Source organism: Phaenicophaeus curvirostris, chromosome 2 (assembly GCF_032191515.1).
Source record: "Phaenicophaeus curvirostris isolate KB17595 chromosome 2, BPBGC_Pcur_1.0, whole genome shotgun sequence".
NCBI classification, from domain to species: domain Eukaryota; kingdom Metazoa; phylum Chordata; class Aves; order Cuculiformes; family Cuculidae; genus Phaenicophaeus; species Phaenicophaeus curvirostris.
This window is the reverse complement of record NC_091393.1, coordinates 120,648,222-120,670,433: the sequence shown is the minus strand read 5'-3', so window position 1 is coordinate 120,670,433 and position 22,212 is coordinate 120,648,222. Positions and strand designations below refer to the sequence as shown.

General features: G+C 49.6%; 1 protein-coding gene across 1 annotated transcript; it reads left to right on the top strand.

Moving 5' to 3' along the window:
- Positions 1–1,798: 1,798 nt before the first annotated feature.
- LBH (LBH regulator of WNT signaling pathway) lies at positions 1,799–14,317 on the top strand. Its single transcript, XM_069850580.1, has 3 exons — positions 1,799–1,895; positions 3,232–3,334; positions 11,864–14,317. The coding sequence occupies exons 1-3, from the start codon at positions 1,870–1,872 to the stop codon at positions 12,050–12,052; spliced, it is 318 nt and encodes a 105-aa protein (XP_069706681.1). The 5' UTR covers positions 1,799–1,869; the 3' UTR covers positions 12,053–14,317.
- Positions 14,318–22,212: the final 7,895 nt, after the last annotated feature.

Below are 22,212 nucleotides of genomic sequence, written 5' to 3'. Positions count from 1 at the left end.
ACTTTTCAGCTGGGGACTGTGGGGGATGAGGACCCTCGGGGCAGGCTGTAAAGTTAATTTTAAAAGACCTCGTAATATGGATCAGCATTGCCTGAAGCAGCACCCTGCCTCTCTACTCCTGAAGTTGTCTCCCAGCACAGACCAACTTTGAGCATTCAGCTTCAAAAAAGTAATTTAAAATCATGTCTTTGTGTTCTCTTAGGGCAGAAATCAGCAAAGCGAGTAAGCGTGACTGTATGGGTCCCAGCAGCCAGGCCAGTGAAAGGCAGAGGAGCTGTTTCCCCAGTGCTTTGGAGACTTGGCTCTCATCTTACTCCTCTCCCCAGATCCAAACCTCATATTGGGGGTGAGGGGGCTCTGTGCACCCAGTCTGCTCTGCTGCTGCATCCTGCTGAGGCTGTAGAAGTAACTGCTAAGGCAAGGTTACTGGTAGCCCTTCCTAGCGGGCTCACCCACACCTGATTTCCACACGTCTGCAGGGTCTAGATCAGCTCCCTGTGATTCATTTTAATCTGGCATAAAGCAGCAGCTTGCTGAAGCCTGATGTAAAACTCCCACATACACTCGCATTATATAATATGAATCTAAGAAGATGAAATTATCTGGTCGGAGGAAACACATGCACGTATGTGTGTACACATTTATAGACAGGCCAGGGGTTGGCTGAGTGGAGCTGAGGGCACAGCTTCCCTTTGGAAACACCAAACCTGCACTTGTTAGCACCTAAACACTAGGACAGGCAACACGTATGGCCGAGTGTAGGTGCATAAACATGTACACGCTGCGTTTGGAAGTGCAGAGTGGTGATAGCTATACAAGTTTATAGCTATAGAATCATATAGAATGGGTTGGGTTGGATGAGACCTTAAAGCCCAGCCGGTCCAACCCCCTGCCATGAGCAGGGACACCTCCCAGTGGATCAGTGAGGAGCGCTGGGGGTGTTTAGCCTGGAGAAGAGGAGGCTGAGGGGAGACCTCATTGCTCTCTACAACTACCTGAAAGGAGGTTGTGGAGAGGAGGGAGCTGGGCTCTTCTCCCAAGTGACAGGGGACAGGATAAGAGGGAATGGCCTCAAGCTCCACCAGGGGAGGTTCAGGCTGAACATTAGAAAAAAAATTTCACAGAAAGGGTCATTGGGCACTGGAACAGGCTGCCCAGGGAGGGGGTTGAGTCACCTTCCCTGGAGGTGTTTAAGGGATGGATGGACGAGGTGCTGAGGGCCATGGTTTAGTGATTGATGGGAATGGTTGGACTTGATGATCCGGTGGGTCTCTTCCAACCTGGTGATTCTATGATTCTACGGAAGCCTCACCAACCTGAACACCTCCAGGGATGGGGCAGCCACCACTTCTCTGGTCAACTTGTGCCGAGGCCTCACAGGAAAACATTTCATCCTAAGATCTCATCTCAATCTTCCCTCTTTCAGCTTAAAACCGTTTGTCCTTGTCCCAGCATCCAGTGGGAGGTGTCCCTGCGCCCCATTCGGCTCCTCCAAGACCATCCAGTTCCAGCCCCCCAGCCATAAGGCTGGGGGGCTGGAACTGGATGGTCTTGGAGGAGCGGAATGGGGCTTGGAGGAGCCGAATGGGGCTTGGAAGAGCCGATCCGAGGCGATGCCACCACCTCCTCCCGCTGGGGACCAGGGGGAGCTCAAGGACACGCGTCCCATCCCTCCCCCCCTTCTCCATTCATGAAAACGCTGACGTCACGCGCGGTGGGCGTGGCCTCGCTCAAGCCCCGCCCACCACGGGGTCTATAAAAGCGGCTCGGCGGCCGCTCGCAGGGCTCAGAGTCGGGGAGGCAGCGCCGGGGCGTGAGCTTCGTCCTGCGGGGATCCGGGCTCTGCTCGCGGGGTGGCGCCGCGGCTTCATGTCTGTGCTGTGTCCCTTGCCCTGGTGAGTGGGAGCCTTTTCCCCCGACGCCGCAGCCTTGTCCCTCTTGGAAGCTGCGGGACGTGGCTTCCAGACAGCCGGGAAAAGGGGGAGGGTGGCGGCGGGATGGGCTGCAGCGCAGGGAATGCGCTTCGCTTCTGGAAGTGCTGGAAGAGCAGGGCTGGAGCTGGCGCCCTGTGGAAGTGCCTGAAGCTAAAGCACGCCGGCTTAAAAAAAAAGGGAAAACCTGATAAAAGCCCCCGCGCTCGCATTTACTTGCTGTGGGTTTGCCTTTCTTCCCCTCCTCAGCGGGCAGAGCTGGAGGGGGGCTCGGAGCGAGATGCTGTGCAGCCCCCGGGCTGAGCTGGGGCTGGGATGCTGGGGGAGCTGCCCCCGGGCTGAGCTGGGGCTGGGATGCTGGGGGAGCTGCCCCCGGGCTGAGCTGGGGCTGGGATGCTGGGGGAGCTGCCCCCGGGCTGAGCTGGGGCTGGGATGCTGGGGGAGCTGCCCCCGGGCTGAGCTGGGGCTGGGATGCTGGGGGAGCTGCCCCCGGGCTGAGCTGGGGCTGGGATGCTGGGGGAGCTGCCCCCGGGCTGAGCTGGGGCTGGGATGCTGGGGGAGCTGCCCCCGGGCTGAGCTGGGGCTGGGATGCTGGGGGAGCTGCCCCCGGGCTGAGCTGGAACTGGGATGCTGCGGGGAGCTGCCCCCGGGCTCAGCTGGGGCTGGGATGCTGGGGGAGCTGCCCCCGGGCTGAGCTGGGGCTGGGATGCTGGGGGAGCTGCCCCCGGGCTGAGCTGGGGCTGGGATGCTGGGGGAGCTGCCCCCGGGCTCAGCTGGGGCTGGGATGCTGGGGGGAGAGACCCGGGGGAGCTTCCCCCGGGCTGAGCTGGAGCTGGGATGCTGGGGGGAGAGCCGAGGGAGCTTCCCCCGGGCTGAGCTGGAGCTGGGATGCTGGGGGAAGAGCCGAGGGAGCTGCCCCCAGGCTGAGCTGGGGCTGGGATGCTGGGGGGAGAGCCGGGGGAGGTGCCCCCGGGCTGTTCTGAGACCACCGGGCTCCTGGGGAGAGTCAAGGAGCTGCCCCCGGGCTGAGCTGGAGCTGGGATCCTGGGGAGAGTCAAGGAGCTGCCCCCGGGCTGAGCTGGAGCTGGGATCCTGGGGAGAGTCAGGGAGCTGCCCCCCGGGGCAGGGGATGGAGTGAATGCCCGTGTATGCGCTGCTGAGCTTTTTCCACCCCTTCCCATGGAGAGGGGGGAAGGAAGAGACTAGAAATAGACTGCAGACAGCCTCTCCTGCTTGCTTTTCTTTCCCGATGCTACTTAAATCCTGCGCAGCCCCTCAGAATTCTGTCCTTTGTTTCTAGCCCTGATTATCTGAGATCAGCTGAAATGACTGAAGTGATGATGAACACTCCAGCTATGGATGAGATTGGGCTAAGCCCCCGCAAGGACGGGCTGTCGTATCAGGTAAGCGCTCTGCTGTCTTCTTAGGCAGAAATCCTGTAGGGAATTGCCTGGTCCGGGTTGCAAACTTAGTCCAATGTACCTCTCCGTAGCCTGATCTAATAGCAGGTCTTGCTGTAGTGAGAACTAGTCAACAGACTGGAATGCTTCCTTGGCAGGAGCTGCTTGTCTGAAATATCTCTTGGTATCGGGCAGAATTGGCAAAGAACTCATTTGTTTCTGCAGTGGTCAAGCCCCTACGCATTCAGCTCCTGCAGGAGCTCAGCGGGAGATGGGGAGATTGGTTAAAAGAAGGGTTCACACCACCCGCAGAACTGAAAGGGCTATGAAGATCTTTGTAACAGTGCATGCGGATGATCTGCCTAGAGCAGGAGGGAGCTATTCCTATGACGCTTACTTTTTTTGATCTGTTTCTTGATTTTTTTTCCTGACTGATGGGCCCATTTGAGAGGGTCAGCAGCCTTTTGCGAGATACGGTGAGGCCAGAGGCAGCCTGAGCAAGCCGTGAAATGTCACTGGTGATATCAGTACCTGAAGGCACGAACTGCTCTTGTTCTGAAAGTTCTGAACTCTGATTAGCTATTAACCTCTGATCGATGACTGGGGTGAAGATATGGTCTTAGAAACTAGTGTGAGCCTTAATCCTTTAGTCTCAATATCCCTTTAATTTCCTAGCTTATAATTAATCAAAGGACAAGTTGTGCATTTTAGCCTCCTAGATCCATGTTTTCCTAATCTTCCAGGAGACTTGTTGATGGGATGTAACGCAGGTGCCAAGTGCATGCATGGGATCCGTGCATGGATTTTTCTCTTGCTGGTGGATCCTGATGCAGGGCTCTTCCTTTGCAGATGTTACACAACCTGCAGAGAGGCAGTTGCTGTGTGTGCGCATTCAAATGAGGTGTGCTGTGGTAGACTTGCGTATTCATGTCTGAAAGATGAGCTATGAAGCAGTAGCAGTGCATTGAAGCATGAAATCAACTGAATTTTGGGCCACAGCTTGGGCCTCCAGCAAAAACCAAAGCTGCGGGGAGGAAAAGGGGTTGTGTTGCGTTTTCCTGGTGGTAATTCTGGACCTGGATGGTGCATGTTGTCTTTTTTGCTGCTGTGTGGAAACAGCTGTGCTGTGCTTTGGTGCTTGAGTTATTGGAAAGCATGTGGCCTCTCTTTCCTCCCCTATAGAGGGAGTGAGAGTGGCTGTGAAACCTGGAGCAGTCGAGCTAGCCTGCCTTGGATATTCGCTTACCTTATGGAGAAGCTTAACCCAGTCAGGTCAAACCCCTCTATTTACCTACCCAAATTCGCTCTTGGAGGTAGAATCTAGGTCCCTTGCTTGTTCTAACAATTGCTTCAGCAAAGTTTTTCCCCCAAGTGCTCATGGCCTTGATAAGTTGGCTTGGGTCAAGAAAGGATCGAGCCTGTTCAGGTTTGTGTGGGTTGTCTGAGCCTGAAGGTTTGTGGGTCGTAAGTGCTGACGACTCACATCTATGCAGAGCTGATGCATCCTGGATCTCTTCTCTGTAGTGGTCTAGTCAGATGACTTCGAATGTCTGCAAGAGCTGCGAAGTGCCTGCTGGTACTTCAGTTTGTTGTAACTGATGGCAGAAAAGATTGGGGTGTTGAAATGGAAGATTCTGATGGGCTGCTAGTGGTGTGTGGGTATGTGAGGTCTGCTGCTAAATCAGGTTAGTGTAAAGAGGATTGGGAAGCAGGTTCCTGCCTTCCTTCTTTGGCTACTAGGCTGAGAATGTCACAATGTAGCACAAGGTAAGCTGGCAGTATCCTTAAAGGGCTGAAAATTGAAGTTAGAACAGCAAGGACAAACCTGATGCAATCACACTGTGAACTCTTTGTTCTACCTCAGACTATGGCACTTTGTGCTTCATCTTGCTGATGGAGAGAGTTTGGTACATGGAAAATTGTATGCTAGTCTGATGGCTGTAGTGCAATAACTTAAAACCAGACAGGGCTAATGGAGCGTGACTGCCTCTACACTGAGGCTTGTTCTAACTGCATCTTCTCCATCCACTCATCTGCAGAGCTGAGCAACCATGATGTGAGTGTTCCAGCCCTCAGTTGGCTGTGGAAGGTGAAAAAACAATGGAGCCAGAACTGGGGGAGGCAAGCTTTTAGTTTCAGAAGTTTGTTATTCTAGTAGTAGAGCTTGGATTTACTTTACTGCAGAAATGACCAGAAAAGGAGGTTCAAAATGTCCCTCTTCAGGCTGTGTAGAGCAGGGACTGCCTGGGAGTCAGTCTGTAGGATGCTAGCAGTAACCCTGGGGTCTGAAGCTGTCTGGAGCAGAGGAGATGAAACAGCAGCTTTGCTGGGACTGTGAAGCACATCAGGATCTGCTGCATGCAGACTTGTCTATCCAACAGTACTGTTTCACAGTAGTGTTGCCTTTACTGGGAAGTAAACTGAGGAAACAAACTCATACGGAGTATAAACTTCAGCAATCCGATTCCTCTGTCCTGTGGAGTTCACTGAACTTCAGGGCTCTGGTCTGCCTTGCTGCTTGCAGAGGGAGCTTGGCTTGTTGACTTCTTCCTTCTGCGCCTGCACTTCTGCTCTGCAGGGTCTCTAGACATCAGCTGGAGGTGTGCACCCACGGGGAAGCTTGGCCTTTGGTGAGCTGGCCACCACTGCTCCTTAAGCAGTGGTGTGAAGTCTCACGTTGTGGGGGTTTTATCTGTGGGAGTGGAGTTGCCTGTGTAGGCTTAGTAATTTGTACCATTTCGCTTGCAAGATGTGTTTTCTCAGCACAGAAATGCCTTTTCCAGTTAATATGCAACATGCTTGTAAGCTAGTGTGCTAATCTCAGAACTTTTCTATGTAAAGCAGTGTTATTACTGTATTTGTGATGTAAAGCTGCTCTTGGAGGCTCCTGAAGATGGCTCAGCCAACAGATTAACAGGCTTGAGCAGAAGTGAATGGTGAAATTGGGGCAGGAGTCTCGGAGCAGTGTGGCATAGACAAAACAGAAGATGCAGCTGAAGAGATGATGTCATGCTGGGTCTTGTGCCTGCAGTGAAGAGCTATTTCTGGATCTTTAATAGATGTCCCATAATTCCCATGAGACTTACTAAACAAACCTTGTTGAAATGCAGCTGATGGCTCAAGATGCCCCTGCTACAAACAGAAGTGCGTGTGGAGGTCTTCATGTGCTTCCTGCTTAGCAGTCTCTGAGCTGAGCCTTTTTCAATGCCAGTTTAGGCTAGTGTCCTGTTTGTTGCTTTCCAGCCCCTAGATATAGCCATTTTTCACAAAACCTCATTAGTACTCTGCTGGCTTGTCCTCTGATGCCATCTCACAGCAGCACGGACGCTGCTGCTGAAACTGAGGCTGAATAAATAATTTCATGGAGCTATTGTCAAAACAATGTCTTGACCTGAATCCTGCCTTGCTTCTTGGAAGTGGAGTGAGGTCTGAGCGCAACTGAAAGTACTTTGCCCTAAGCGTTTATTTTCTGCAAGTGGTGTGCTCTGAGCTGAGCATGATGCTTCACTGCAGACTGTCTCTCTGGCCAGCGTGTGGGTCCTGTAGGACCTTAGGCTCCCTTTTAGGCGATTGGTATGTGGAGGCTGAGCTTGCCTCATGCCATCAGCTGGGTTTTGGTTGTCATGGGGAGCTTGAGCTCTTTAAGTCATGATCGCATCATGCTGGGATCTGTCTAGGCTAATCACAGCCACAGCTAGCTGGGAATTGTGTCAGACTGACTGAATCTGGGTAAATAGGCTTAATGCTCCATCCAGGGTCTATGACAAAAGCTTGGGTCATCTGTCAGGAAAATAATTTTTGATGAATGCAACACCTCTTCACCAGCGCCAGTGAAGGTGACTTGGGTGACTTTCCCAAGGAGCTGTGGTGCTCTCTTGGGGGGTTTGGTCTGTATCCACTGCATCTCCCTAACTAAACTGGGGGACCAACATGTTACTGACCCAGGGGCTGATGATAAGAGTGGAAACTGAGCTTCCTCTGTGATTATTGTCTTTGTTTGTAAGGGTTTTCATGTTGGTGCAGCTTCTGTTTGTGCAGAGGAAGTTCTGCATGACAGCTGGTGCTTGCTGCCGTGGAGGCTTTGTGGGCTACAAAAAGGTGGTGACAGCGAGTTTAGGATAATGCACTTACATGGCACATCTGATGCATAGGTACTGGACAAGATTAGTAGGCTGAGGCAACATGTGTTTCAGGACCTGGGACCTGAAATGAAAGCAAAAGCAGGATATGGGGTAAACAGAAACAAAACTAATCATATTTACAGCTCTGCTATGCAAAGGAGTGTTCCACTGAAATGCAAACTGGAGACAGCAGCTAATCAGAACGCCTTGGTGTGTGTTTCCCTCCCTGCTTGATGCCTTGCTGCTCTGATGGAAAATTGCTGTGATGTATGAAGTTTCCTAGCCCCATCCCCCAAGGCGGGGCAATCTGTCTGTGCCTGGGGAGTTGTCATTTTTTATAAACCAGAGTCACAGGCTGCTGGGTGCATGCTAGGAGCTCAGTTCTGAGTCATGACTGCTGTGTGGGTGAATGTATATATTAGCCCTGCTTCCTATACCTGGAAAATTCTTCTAAACAGGATGTTTCCTGAAATGAGTTTGCTGTGTTGCTTGGTGGCAGTGAAGTTTTAATTTAAGAACTTAAACACTGGTTTGGGATTTGGAATATTGACCTGATACTACTGAAGAGATGCCAAACTTAGCTTTTTTCAGTACTGGGATGATGAGTGATGTGTGTCGGGGGTGTATCCGTATGCTTCTCCCTGCAGACTTTTCAGTTCTGTATGGTATTGCAACAATGAAGGAAAGCTTCCCCCAGAACAGTAACTTAATTTGGAAAGATCTCATTACCTTATTCTCTCTGTAATAGAACTGAAATAGTTTTCAGCCCCTTGGGAGGGCAGACAAGTGTTTTAACTGTGTTTGTTGATATGGAGCACACATGTGGAAGCTGTTCTGAATTTACAAGTGTCACTTGGGTTATGGTAGCTCTGAGCTCAACCCTAAATTGTCTGACATCTCTCCTGCTTTTCGTGTTTCTCTATCCCTGTGAATGCTGAGAGAGGGTATGAGCCTCCCCGAGGCCATGAGAACTTTCCGTTCCCATTGCCAAGACTTCATTCAAGGATAGCAGAGCTAGATCATCTGAAACAGAGGCAAACATGGTCTTTCAAAAATCATTTCAAGTCCTGCTTTTTGCTGCCTTTTCCAGCTACAAGATGGGAGTCCAGTTGGTTTGTGTGGTATCTGGATCACTCTGGGAGGAGAGTGGTTCCCAAAACGTAACCTGGAGAGGCGTGTGAAAACCAATCTTGCTGTGGGTGAGAAGCGGTGTGGAGTAGTGTAAGAAGCAGTACGTGGCCTCTTTGGGCTGTGGGGGTGTTGATTTGTCTCATGATAGGCCAAGAGTTGGGGCTCAGCTACAGAAGAGGGGTGACTCTGTGGAAGCAGTTGCAGCCCCTCATGCTACATCTGTAGTGAGGGTGAAGAAGGTGCTTTTGAACTGCTCATGTAGCTTTCAGGTAGCCTTCAGAACTATCTGGTGGTTGTCTCTTGTCCCCATGAAGTGACCAGATCAGCCAGAGGAAGGCATCTCCTTCAGCTGTGTGCAGAGTGGCTCCTTCTGAGGAGTGAGAGGGAGAAGTTGACCCACTGCTGCTATGCTTTTGGGGTAAAGGGGTCTCTGCCCCATGTGTCTAAGCTGGGCAGAGAGGTTTGCAAGCAGTTTTTGTGAGGTAAGCTGTCCTGGCTGCTTTGCAAAGGGTGCGGAGCTTGCAGGTCAGAGCTGAGCTGCTGCGTTCCCAGTGGGGACTGAGCTGCAAGTTTCAGAGCTGTTTTCTTCCCATTGTCTAAATCTGGAGTGGGACCAGATTAGGCCTGCGGGGCCAACAAATGATGCAGTGGGGCAGGAAGAGCTGGTGCTTATCTTTTTTATAGAGTCTGGCACTGCAGCTTATGTTGGAGCAAGTGGAGAGGCTGCCCTAGAGGTGCAAGTGGAGTCTTAACCCGAAACCCTTTTTCCCTTTGGTCCCTGTGCTTGGCTGCCCTGTCCTCCTGCTTGTCACACACGAGGAAATCTGCCTTTGTGTATTTTTTCCATTCACTGTCCACACCCCTTCAAAGTGCAGTTGCAACATCTCACTTAGTGCTGCCTGGATGATTAAAAAGCATGACTTAGTGGAAAAAATACTGACCTTCTTGGGCTTGGCCTGTCCTGCAGCTGTTTGAGATAAGATTGTGCTGGGGTTTTGTGTTAAAGCTGCATACCACGTTTCAGGGATGTTTGTGAGGAAATGACTGCTGCTTAGTTTCTGGAAGAAAAATCTGGCAGGCTGTTTTCAAAGAAACTGCTCCAATTTGACCTAATGTGCTGAAAATGATAGCAGCCAAAGGTTAGCTTAATTATTATACTGCTATTTTTCTTGCACAGGAGGCTATTTTCATGACATTATCAGCTTATGTAACCTCCTGAACCACACTTCTTTTTCCATTGCATCCTTCTAAACCATGTAATGTCAAGGGTTTTTTTTTCCCATCCTGAGTTTAGATAAGGAGTTGATGCTGAAGAACCACTGACTACACTTGCAGAAATGCACCATGTGTCTGAAACTGCCTTTGTTTGCCCAAGCTGAAGCCAGAAAGCTCCAAGAAACAGTTTCTCACTTGTGCTGGGAGTGACTTAACAGCAAGTAGCTCATACTGCAATGCCCATGTTGACGTGGCCATGTTCAGAGACCTTGCTGACTCTTGTGCACCTGAAAAGCAAATGGATGATGGGTTCTGTAGTGGGAGCTGGGTTCCTGCACTGTTACAACCCCTAGTTTCACTAGTGGTCATAACCCACTGCTGTCCCCAGGACCAGATGGATGGGTGCAAACAGCCCTTGTTGTGCATTACCTTCATGTGGAGTTGCTTGCCTGAGCACCCCATGCTGAAGTCACTTTGCATGAAATAGCAACCCAAAGGCTTTCTTAAGCTGCTAACCTGGTTTCCCTGAAGCTTTAGATACTAGGGAGAGGTGTCTGGACAACAGGAGAGTGAATATAGGCAGGGAGGTAATGGTGTGGTTAATGGTTGCTAGGCTGGAGAGAAAGTTGATAGGACTTGGGGTTTGGTCCAGACCTTCCCCTGATAATGGATACCTGCCTGATTGGCACAAGGAGAACTATGCTTTGTGGTTAATGCTTAGGGCTCCTGAATGGGGAAACCTGCTTATGTAACCGGAACCACAAGGGTCAAAGCAGATGAGATCTTGCTTCCAAACAGAGGCACCCCTGAGCAGTGTGCCCATGGGAGGTTAGCAACCCTGTCCTCTGTGGGGGTGCTCTTACGGTTCACTTGAATGTAGCTGGTCTTTGAAGAAAAGAGCAATGTCTGACTCCTCACCTCATCTACAACCATGAGGGGAAAATGCATTTTGTAATTCTTTTTGGGGTGTTTGCATGCAACTGTAATGTGAGATGGGCACTCTGATAAAATCTTTGAAATAAAGAGGTGAAGATTGTTTAATCTTGTTGTTACCAACCAGGGGACCTGATGTGGCAATTGTTTTTTGTCACCCAGCATTTCTTTTCTGGATGAGGTGGAATTTGGAGCTATTCTCCTAGTATGGCTTTCCTATAATTTAGCCATGCAAACCTTCTGATGATACTGCACTGCAGGGGCAATTTTCCCTGTACCTGTGTACTTGCCTCAGTGTTTTCCTGGTAGGATCAGGGTGTGCATCCCAGGTGCACTGCCAGCAGGTGTGGGGCCTGGTGCTGCTGCAGTGCATGAACCATAAATTCTGAGTCATAGAATCATAGTGGTTTGAGTTGGAAGGGACCTTAAAGCCCATCTGGTTCCAACCCCCTGCTATGGGCAGGGACATATCTTGCTAGATCAATTTGCTCAAAGCCTCATCCAACCTGGCCTTGAACACCTCCAGGGGCTGGGGCATCCACAACTTATCTGGGCAACCTGTGCTGGTGCCTCACCACCCTCACAGTATCCTCCTGCTGAACACTACTGGAATTCTCTAAAACGCAGCTGTGCTTTTCTTTTGGTCTGGTGCTATGTTCCTAGAGTGATACTGTATGCAGACCCTTGCTGCAGGGTCTGGATTGCTGGAGCACTAGGTTGCTATGTGCCTCCTCTCCCTTCTAGCAGCAGAGCCTGGAGCACAAGCCTGTTCTTGTGTGCAGCTTGACCAGCAGCAGGAAATGAGATCTCAGAGTCTCTGATCTAGATAGCTCATTGTGCAAACTCATGAGCTTTAATGCAACAGCAGTGGGGGTGAGGGGTTTGGGTTAATATTGAACAGGACAGATGCCTGTTTGAGTGCTATTCAAGTGAGCATGTGCTTTGGAAGCCTCTTGGGTAGTGCTCATTTCCAGTACTTGGGGATTAGAGAAGCTTATTTATGAGTTCAAGAGTCTTCCCATCACTGTGTTTTACTGGTCTGCCCTGAAGACCCAAGTGTCTTCAGAGTTGGGTTTTGGCTAAGACTGCTTGAGTGCAGCCCTTCTCATAGGCTGTTTCTTGGCTCTTTCAGATCTTCCCTGATCCCTCGGACTTCGACCGCTACTGTAAGCTGAAGGACCGCCTGCCCTCAATTGTGGTGGAGCCGACGGAGGGTGATGTGGAGAGCGGTGAGCTGAGATGGCCACCCGAAGAGTTCTTAGTGCAGGAGGAAGAGGAAGAAAACTGTGAAGATGCAAAGAAGGACAACAAGGAGCAATAAGTGGCATCTGAAGAAAAGCAAGGGACTGCACCCTTCTGAAGGAAGAACAACACTTCTTTTGAAAGTCTTTTAACAAGAAAAGACAAGTTCAATTTTGCACCTGCGAGATCTTAGTTTTTTGTATTCTCTGTATTGAGAACTGAAGCCCTCGGTGTCACCAGACCTCCTGAGGAAGGAAGGAAGTAACGCAGAGAAATGTTTGCTGTTCTTGAGATCGCTATCTGTGTTTTTCCGAGGTGGAGGCAGCAGTGAGATTCCAAGCACATGGCAGTGGGTGGCTGTGTGAGGACTGCTGGAGGGGGGAGCTCGGGGAGGGGGAGGAAAGTCAGAGGTGGCAGTGTTCGGCCAGGAGCTGCCTCTGGATAAAAGCATGAGAACAGAGCAGTCATCTCTCAGATTTGCCTTTCTTACAGCTTCCAGTTTGTGTGTCAGGGTGGAAGAGTGTCTGTAGCGAAGCGTGGCTGCTGACAAGGGGCCTGTAGCTCTCCCCAGGTCGGCACCTCCTAGGGTAGCATGAGCATCCATAGGAGTAGTTGGGTTTCTTGCTCTTGCTGTTGAGCCTGTTTCCAGCCACTTTTCCCAAAGCTGTTTTCTCCCCTGTTTGCCTTTAGACTTTTCAATGCTGAACAGTTGTATTTGCAGGATAATGTTAGGCTGCTGCTTGTTATCTCTACTGTGAGGCCCTTGTTTGTCTTGCAGGTCATTAGTGTGAGGTAACATGCATCCAACTTAAAGATGCTTCTGTCTGCAGCAACAGCTCATGTCTGTTTGAGCACCTCAGATCTTTCTCTCCTGTTTGCTGTGGTTGCTCTTGTCTTGTGCAGTGCCCAAGGCCAGAGGGTGGGAATTTCACCTCCTTATCTTTTTGTCCTTGAGGCTGTAGGGTTTTGTTTCCAACTCATTAGTCAATGGGCTTGTGAGGACTGGGGTGGGTGATCTCCTCCAGCTTGGTGCTGCAGGGCTTCCTCAGTTCAGGACTGCCTGGTAGGGGTCTGCAGTGGTGGGGAACACTGCCAGACCTGGAGGTCATCCAAAGATGAAGCACCAGATGTAGTGTGGATCCTCAATGGGAGAGGAGGCTTTGCAGGAGGGCTCTGTTGGGAGAGAATTAGCCTGGGTGTCCTGAGACAAGATGCATTTCTGCTTCATAGCAAGTTTAACCAAGTACAGACTGCTTGCAAAGTCTGTGATTGTATCCTCTTTACCATATTCTGCTCCAAAGAGAAGTCATCTGTGTCTGTTTGGGGAGGAGGCCAATCTGCTGCCAGATGGGGTAACCTGCTGCTTTCCTGGAGAGGGATGGTCTCAGCTTTGGGGACCAGCTCAGAAGCTGGTTTGTTTTGGGATAGGATGAGAACAGTTACCACCAAAACCAAATCTGGGGTCATGGAAGAGATAAATGTCAAGGCCTTAACCAAACTTTCATAATAATCCCAATGCCACCTCCCTTTGCTTGTAACTGGTTCCATTTTTAAAATCTATTTGGACGTGTGTATTTGTATTTTTAATACCTCATGAGTAGTTAAACGCTGGTGGGGGGTGGGAACTGCTTTTAATATTGGCAGGATTGTTTTAGTCTCGTCTTGCTTGTGTTTTAACATAATGGCAATAAATTATCAGCTCTGCATAACCATTTCAGAGAGACAGGAGTTTGGAGACTCATTAGTTAGCACAAAGCAGGAGGAATTCGGTGTTCCTGTGCTGTGGCTGGTCTCTGGTCCAGCAACACGGACCCAGTCATACATGCTCCTTGCCTGTCTTGGTGGACAGTTGATCACTGAATGGTCATGATGTGGTGATACCATTTTCTCTAGCGATGGGTTCGGCTGTTCTGTCTGTAACACTTGTTCTAGTCTTGCTGTCTTACTGGAATGAGCTTGTACACCTGCATACCAGCCAGTTGTCTTACTTCTAAGTGTTACTCTATTGGTCTCTACCATCTATACCACCAAGTCAAAGCTGTATATCAAAGATATTACCATGTGGGCAGCAATGAGATGGCAATCCTTGGACTTCAGACCCACTGTCTGCCCAAAAGACTTGCATATTTCTGTCTGCATCCTTTTTTTGGAAGTATTGTGTATATTTCTATTTGTCGTTGAACGTATCTAAAGAACAAAGCACTCCAGTAAAATCCTGTTGTATGATATACATTCTATATTTCTGTAATTCTTTTTTGAGCCTCAGGGAGAAGCTAGCATTTTTTTCAAACTACATTTTTGTCACTGTGACAGTTGTAAATAAAGTTTGAAAATGCTTTCCAAACATACTGGTGGTGGTCTTGCTGCTCAAGTGGATTGCGATATTATCTGTACTATGTGTCTAAGCCCTTGCCTAACTGAGAAGTTGGAGAGGGGAGGCACTTCATTGCTGCTTGCCTTGTGCTCTTACTCTGCCTTGAGCCATGAGTAGGAAGATAAATTTTGCAGTTCTGTGTGCTGCTAGGGCCTTGGCTGAGCTACCTGGGGTTGTCTGCTCTGGCCAGTTTGGGTCTGGAGGTCACTTCTTGCATGGTGAGTTGTGCTTTGGCACATGCTGATGGTTGTGTGCTACAGCTGGAGGTGCTGTCAGAGGAAGACCTGGAGGAAACCGCATTTGAGTGAGATTCTAAACTTGTTTGCTACCAAGGCAGTGTCCTGGGTGTAGAAAGCTGCCTGTGCTGTGATTCAGCAGTTCAATTTGTAGTTAATAGGATTAAATTTTCCACTAAAACCAGGTGAAAAGAAGCATGTGCCCTGGAATACCCCTACCTTTTAGATACACGAAGAGAAGTTTCTGTGATTTAGCAAGTACCAAACCCTAATCTTACCAGTGCAAACAAGCTGGGCTGAGGCTAGAGTGTTATGTTTGCATGAGATTGCTTTACATACACTAACTAATGACCCTCAGATTTAATGCTTGGCCTGAGGGGCATGTTCGATGTGATCAAAGATAAGTTGTGTTGTGCTCAATCCTTGCAGGTGTTTTTTGCCATAGAAACATAAATGCAAAGTTGAAGCTTGCTTGTTGTTTTCTTCAACCAACCTCTAGCTAAAGGTGCCTTGATTTCTGCTACTCCTTAGGCATGGAATTGCTATCCTTGCAGGAGAAGATTTAGGGCTTCCAAAGTGATGTGCTGATCTGAAATAAAGGAAGATATTTAGTCCTGCCCTGAACATTTCTGATTGAACTACAGCACCGGTTAGGGAAACTTCAGGTGAATTGAACCTATCACTGCCTTCATGTGCTTCACACAAACAGGTTTTTGAGGCTTATGTCAGACTGAAGCCACTCGCTTCTCTTTCCCCCTGATGCACGTTGTGTCTGATCTACAAGAGGTGGGGTTCACTTTGCTTGGGGGGCTGCCTCATGTCAGACTGGAGTGGTGCTGGCAGGAGAGCAATGGATGGAAGAGTGATGGAGGCTTTTCCCTGGTTCTTTGCCTCACCTGTCAGGGGTCAAATGGGAACTCGTATCACCAAAATGGGCTCGCTGCTGAATGGGTGACCCTGAGGCATCTCAAGAACTTCAGGGATGGCACGAGGACCTTTCTTTGCACACATGGCACTGTTTCTTCTGGCTCTTGTTTAGACTTGAGCCATTTGTCCTTTGCTCTGTAGTTGCAAATGATGGCTCAGCAAGCCGTGCACTGTTGCCCTACTTAGTTCAGCCTGTGTTCACTCTCCCAGATGTTTGGTTTATTGGTTTTGGTGTGTATCCACTTCTGTTCAGCTTCACCAAAGAGCTTAGTCACTTGAAACACACTGAGCAGATGTGCTTTTGGCAGCTATTTTTGCCAAAGTTTGGGTGCAGCCAGGCAAAACTGTTGTGCAGAAGCGCGAAGCTAGTTCCCCATCCGTGCGACACACAGGGAGCAGCCACCCCTGGGACACAGATTCCCTTGGCATAGGGCAAAATTCTGTAACCACACTCCTCCTTGTCGTTGTGAGGAACAGGAGAACCAGCATTGCTTTCCAGCTGCCTGGCAAGAATAATCTGGGTAATCTCCTTCCCATTTTAACTCCTGTAGGAAGTTACCATGAGCTGAGGACATAGTTTCATCCCTGTGATGTTGCTCTGCTTTGTGGTATCTTAAAGCACAATCAAAACCAAAAAAGAAAACCCTCCAACCACTAGCCCAGTCACCTGGAAGAAACTGAGGGATGTGAGGAGCAACTGCAATGCACGTGCTCCAAGCTTTTCAAAAGGAATCCTGTGCACCAAACATCTCTATATAAACAAGTTAATAGCACAGCAGTGCTGGCTTTTCAGCCGCTCTGATTAAAAAGGGGTCTCTTTTCTATTTCTGCCTTCAGAAAGAGCTGTACAAGCCCAGCTGAAGAGCAGCTCTGCTGAAATAAGCTCAAACTGGTCATAACAAAAATGAAAGCTTATGAGCATTGTTTTGTTTTCTTTTTTTTATGAGGGGGAGGGAAGAGGTTTCAGGCCAAATACCTCGAGGAGAACCGACTTCAGAGAAACCTGCAAATAGCAAGAGCTTTGCCTGGGAAATACCTAGGGCTGTTGGTGGCACCGTAGATCGATGTGGTGATGAGCAGAGCTGGAGAAAATGCAAGGCACTGCAAAGGAAGAGAAGGCTCTGGGGGTGGCTGCAAGCAAGGGGCAGAAAGGGGAGGAGGGTGGGGTGGGACTCCAGGTGCAACAGTGAGAGGCTGTCCCCCCCATTTGTAGCTTCATGGTTTCTCGCCTGAGGGGCTGCATGTGCGGCTGGGATGTTCCCCAAGCTGCCTGTCCGTCTCCGCAGCTCCTAACGTTTGCTCGGTTGAAATTCATCTGGAGGAAGGAGTGAGAGGGACTCAGCTTTATCACGCTGTGGTGGCTGCCACGGTGTGAGCTGGAAACCTGGGGTAGCTGCTTGTCATACCCTGATGCAGTCTGGGTACCAGGAATAGAGCCCAATCAGCTGGGAAAGAGCTTGAGAGCATGAAGATTTCCTCAAGTACAATGAGCCATGACCTTTGTGAGTAAAACACTGTGGACAGAAATGACTTTGATGAGGCTGGAGCACAGGTAAATCCACTGATGAGGCTCTGGTACCACCCCAGGAGATGTGGGTCATCACTATTTGGGGCAGGTTTGAAGCCATGTGAGATGACCCGGTCTCCACAGTGTAGGAGAAAGCACCAGCCTTTATCTTCCAGTCCCACTATCCCCATAGCGACTCTAAGTGGGGAATCCAACTTGATCATTCCCATGAAGAGCTATTTCCCCCAACCCAAGTTATCAGCTCGAGAAAAGTAATTTTTTGCTTTTTCCACATTAAAACAAAAGCCCCAGCCCCATACTCAGGGTCAGACCTGTACTTTGCCCACCAAGACAGAAAGGGTCATTGGGCACTGGGACAGGCTGCCCAGGGAGGTGTTTAGGGGACAGGTAGATGAGGTGCTGAGGGGCATGGTTTAGTGTTTGATAGGAACCGTTGGACTCAATGATCTGGTGGGTCTCTTCCAACCTGGTTATTCTATGATTCTAAGACAGTAAAAGCAGGACAAGAAGAGAGGGAGACTGGCTGGGGTGATGAGAGCAGAGCTGGGGGGTGAACCCCTGCCCATCGCAACAGGCGACGCTCATAACGAAGACATAACAAAGTAAAAAATGCTATTCTGAGAGCCCTGAGGGGTGGGGAGACAGAGCGGGGAGGGAAGCCGCAAAGGAAACATGCATTGAACGCTTGTTCACTGCTAGAGCTGCAACAACACAAGGTTACCGTAGCAGCGACCATCGGCTTCATCTGATAAAAATAAGCAAGGAAGTCAAGTGTATGAGAGGGAGAGGATGTCAGAAGCCAAGCACGAAAATACCACCACAGCTTTGTTGTTTTTTTTTCAATACTTCCTTTTTCATTCTGCCCTCTGCCAGCTCAGGAGCCTGGGCACTTCCCAATCCATCAGTCCCAGAACGTGTCCTGCCACTAATCGTCTCTTTCCCAAACATCCCCCTGGCCCAGGTGCCTCCTTGGACACCCTGCCTGCCGAGAGCCACGTGCGCACAGCCTGCTGCTCCACTGGGAGCTGCAGGGATGGAGCAGCAGCCAGTGCCTCTGGAGCTGCACTGGATGATACCTTTGCCAGTGACAAGATGAGCAAAAACATGGGAATACAATCCCAGAGTGGTCACTGCCATGAAACAGCCTTTTCCTGCGATGCTCTATGCTGGGAGCAGCTCAGCAGGGGCGAGGAGGTGGGCCAGGGTTGCAGTTTTCTCCAGCTGTGCTGTGGGAGGGCTGTGTTACAGGCAGTTTAAACTCTTCCCCACAGGTTCTTTGCATTCAGAAGCAGAAGCCAAGCAGGTTACAATCAGCTCCACGAATATTTATCAAGCACAAGCCTTCCTGAGTGGTGTTTGACAACTGTTTTCCACCGCAGTTGTTGCCAGCACTGTAGCTAACCCCTGCACCCAGGGATGAAGGGACTTTGTAGTATTTGGTCTCATGAACTGTCTGTCTATGGGATGCTCAGCTGATCTAAAATGAAATCAATCAAAATCCCCAGGACAACTCATCAGAAGAAATCTCTGGAGTCACCGCTGTCAGGAGAGATGGTTCATTTGGCTGAGTTTGGCCCAGCAAGCCAGCAAGAAGCTCCCAGTTGCAGACCCTGCAATGCCACCTCCTACCCTGGCACGGGGCTAGTCACACTGGACTAACTCCATTTTAATTAAACCTTGTTCATCGAGCCTGAGATAATTGTTTAGTCACCTCCTGTACTCCATGGAAGGAGATAAACACCTCCAGGTGATTCAATTTAACAGCCTGTCTGGAAAGAATGACTTCTTGGAGGTCCTTCAGCTCTCAGTAGAGAGAAGATGTAGATAACCATGTAGTCTGCATGCCTGAATCTCAGGTAACTGAAGCCAGATGAGCTGAACCTCACCTCTAGTTTCTTCTCTGCTTTTGCCTCGTTGGCTTTATGCCTTCACATGTCAATGCCTCTGTTTCTATAGCATAAAAAGGTTCCATGGGCAGCAAACTGAAGTCGCTGCAAAATTCACAGTTCTTCCATCGCCACAAAAAAATCCTTGAGGGGGAATTAGTTTAGAGTGTAAGAAAAAAGGGCTAGTGAACTCATGTTCTGAACTGTTTGAACCCAAAATAAGCTAGAGAGGTTCACAAACCCTTGAGGCTCATCCCACCTGAGCTGAGGAGAGCAGTTAAACTGAGAATGTTAAATACACTCCCCTTCTTTCATCTCCAGCCCAGCTGTAGGGCCTGATCCTGCTTGCTGCCTCGCTCCCACCTGTATGGTTCTCCTCCCAGAGAAACCTCTAGCTGTGGGTGGTGGGTCTTGGACAATACCGCTGTCTTTCTGCATGCATTGGAGCTTCACCACAATGAAAGGCAGAGGAGCACAATCTGCCTACCAGAAATCACCTGAATTATCCAGGAAAAGTTGTTCTTTCCACTCTTTTTTCATATGAAAGTGCTGTGAACTTCTCTTGTGTATTTCTCTTGAATGTTTTCCTGTTCCCAAATGTGCTAGTCCAAGCCCTATCAGCAGCAGCTCACCCCTGCAGGCTGGACTAGAGTCTTCCCACGGATTTCAAGGAGATACTGATCTTGCAACCACCTCTGCTGGGGTCTTGCACCAAGCCTGTCCCACCAGGGAAGAAAATACAGGGACTACCAGCGCACTAGAGGAAACAGCATCATCCCCTCGTGAATGGTTGGACTCAATGATCTGGTGGGTCTCTTCCAACCTGGTTATTCTATGATTCTATGATTCTATGAAATGCAGGCTCTGCAACCCCTTTGGAAATGTTTGGCTGTGAGTGGTGGTAAGTAGCAGACTGTCTTTTGCCCTTCATTTGGCCGCAGATGCAGTGGTGTGTGTCGATGCTTGGGTGGTGAAACGCTCCGTGAGCCGAGCAGACGAGAGCTGCTGTAAAAGCTCAGTAGGAGAAGCATCATTAGGGAGGATGTTGCTTTCACTCTGGGTCTGTCGATGCCTGCCCGGCTGCCACCAGAAAGAGAAGTGAGAAAATGATGCCTCTAAAGTTTTATTTTATGGTTTGCCTGCTATTTACCAAGCTATATAAAGACTCAGTGTGGAGCTACTTCAGTTTTCAAGTGCTTAAAATGAACACGTGTGGAAGGGCCCACGGGTTTAGGACCTATTTTCCTCCCTTGGCTGCCTTGGTTCTTCAGACAAAAGCAAAGCCTTAGGAATGACCACCAAAGCTTTGCCTGTGACCAAAACACAGCAGAGGACTGGCAGGAGGACAGGTTACTCACAGGAGCTGATAACGAGCTGACTTTGCTAATTACTGTTTTTAAAGTCCAAAGTAATTGGAAAAAATGAGTAAAGTTATATTTCGCACACCAACGACAAGAAGTGAGCGTGCTGGAATGTCTGAGTCACTGCTCTGAGCACTCCTAATTACACAGAGATATAGATTTCAAACACTGACTTACACATTGCAAACGTGTAGAGGTGCTGGAGAAGCCTGGTGGCTACCATTATCCATGCTGTTTACCAGAAGATTCGAGGCTAAATGAGGTGAGCCAACAGGCTGCATTTAGAGGGGGGGTAATTTTTTACCGGGTTTTGGGCTTTGTTTTAGCTGATTTTATTTGTTTTACAGAAATTGGAGCAAAGTCTCAAAGAAGCAAACTGAAATGGTGGGTAATGATTTTCTTCCAGCCCCTAGGCTCACCCACCCAGGTGCTTCATGCATGCGTGCTTTGTGCAGGCAGATGCTCACATGCAATGTGACTTGGACTGATGATCCGGTGGGTCTCTTCCAACCTGGTGATTCTATGATTCTGCCCTGGGTCTGTACAGTGCCTGGCTCAAAACCTGCCATGGTGCTTGGTCCTGCAGGAGTTACTCTGACACAGAGAACAATTCTGCTCTGTGTGTGTCCCAGCCCCTTGCTGGCAGTGGAAGCATCACATTAAAACCAACCACTGGTTCGGGTTGAGCTGAAATATCAAGCATTCAAACTTCCCAGACTGAACTGAGGTGATACTGGGGCATGGCTGTTCCCTGCTGACAGTGAGCCTGCCAAGGGAGGTTATCCTCCCTCTGTACTCAGCACTGGTGAGACCGCTCCTCAAATCCTGTGTTCAGTTCTGGGCCCCTCACCACAAGAAGGATGTTGAGGCTCTGGAGCGAGTCCAGAGAAGAGCAACAAAGCTGGTGAAGGGGCTGGAGAACAAGTCTTACAAGGAGTGACTGAGAGAGCTGGGGTTGTTTGGCCTGGAGAAGAGGAGGCTGAGGGGAGACCTCATTGCTCTCTCCAACTACCTGAAAGGAGGTTGTGGAGAGGAGGGAGCTGGGCTCTTTTCCCAAGTGACAGGGGACAGGATGAGAGGGAATGGCCTCAAGCTCCGCCAGGGGAGGGTCAGGCTAAACATCAGGAAAAAAATTTTCATGGAAAGGGTCATTGGGCACTGGCAGAGGCTGCCCAGGGAGGGGGTTGAGTCACCTTCCCTGGAGGGGTTTAAGGGACGGGTGGACGAGGTGCTGAGGGACATGGGTTAGTGATTGATGGGAATGGTTGGACTCAATGATCCTGAGGGTCTTTTCCAACCTAATGATTCATTGATTCTATGATTCCTACAAGGCACATGGACCAGGAGATGGAGAGACAGTGCCAGTGTCCACGGAGAGATGTAAAGATGCCCTTTTGCCGGGTGACCTCCCCGGCTGCTGCTCCCGAGGCCGTGGGCAGAGTTCAATACCAAAGGCAGTGCCAGCCCCTGTAATTGGGCACGCTGATAGTGCTTTTCCTGGATTACCTCCGCACCCTTGTGACTGAGCTTTCCCAACAAAGCATGCGAGCAATTAAGGAGCTGAGGCCTCATTAAAAAACAGCCACACGACAGGGCTTGTGACAGGTAGCCGGTGTCTCCAGTACGATTACCCGATAAGCGTGAGGCTTTGGAAAAATCAGCACGGAAAGGGTTGGGAGGTCAGTTGCGTAATTCCTTTAATAAGTTGTTTTGTCATGAGCCCTACCATAGGCAGAGGTAGGAGCAGGAGGAGGAGGAAGGCTCCTCATAGCCTCCGCAGCCTGAGGAAGCTGTAGGTTGTTTTGCTGGGTGGTGACTAATGTCGTTATCTACTTTTTTTTTCCCTTGAAGTGGTAATGGTTCATCTGCGGTTTGGCTTCTTTATACTTTTGTTCAAAACATGCCTGTCTGCCTTTTCCTTTGCATC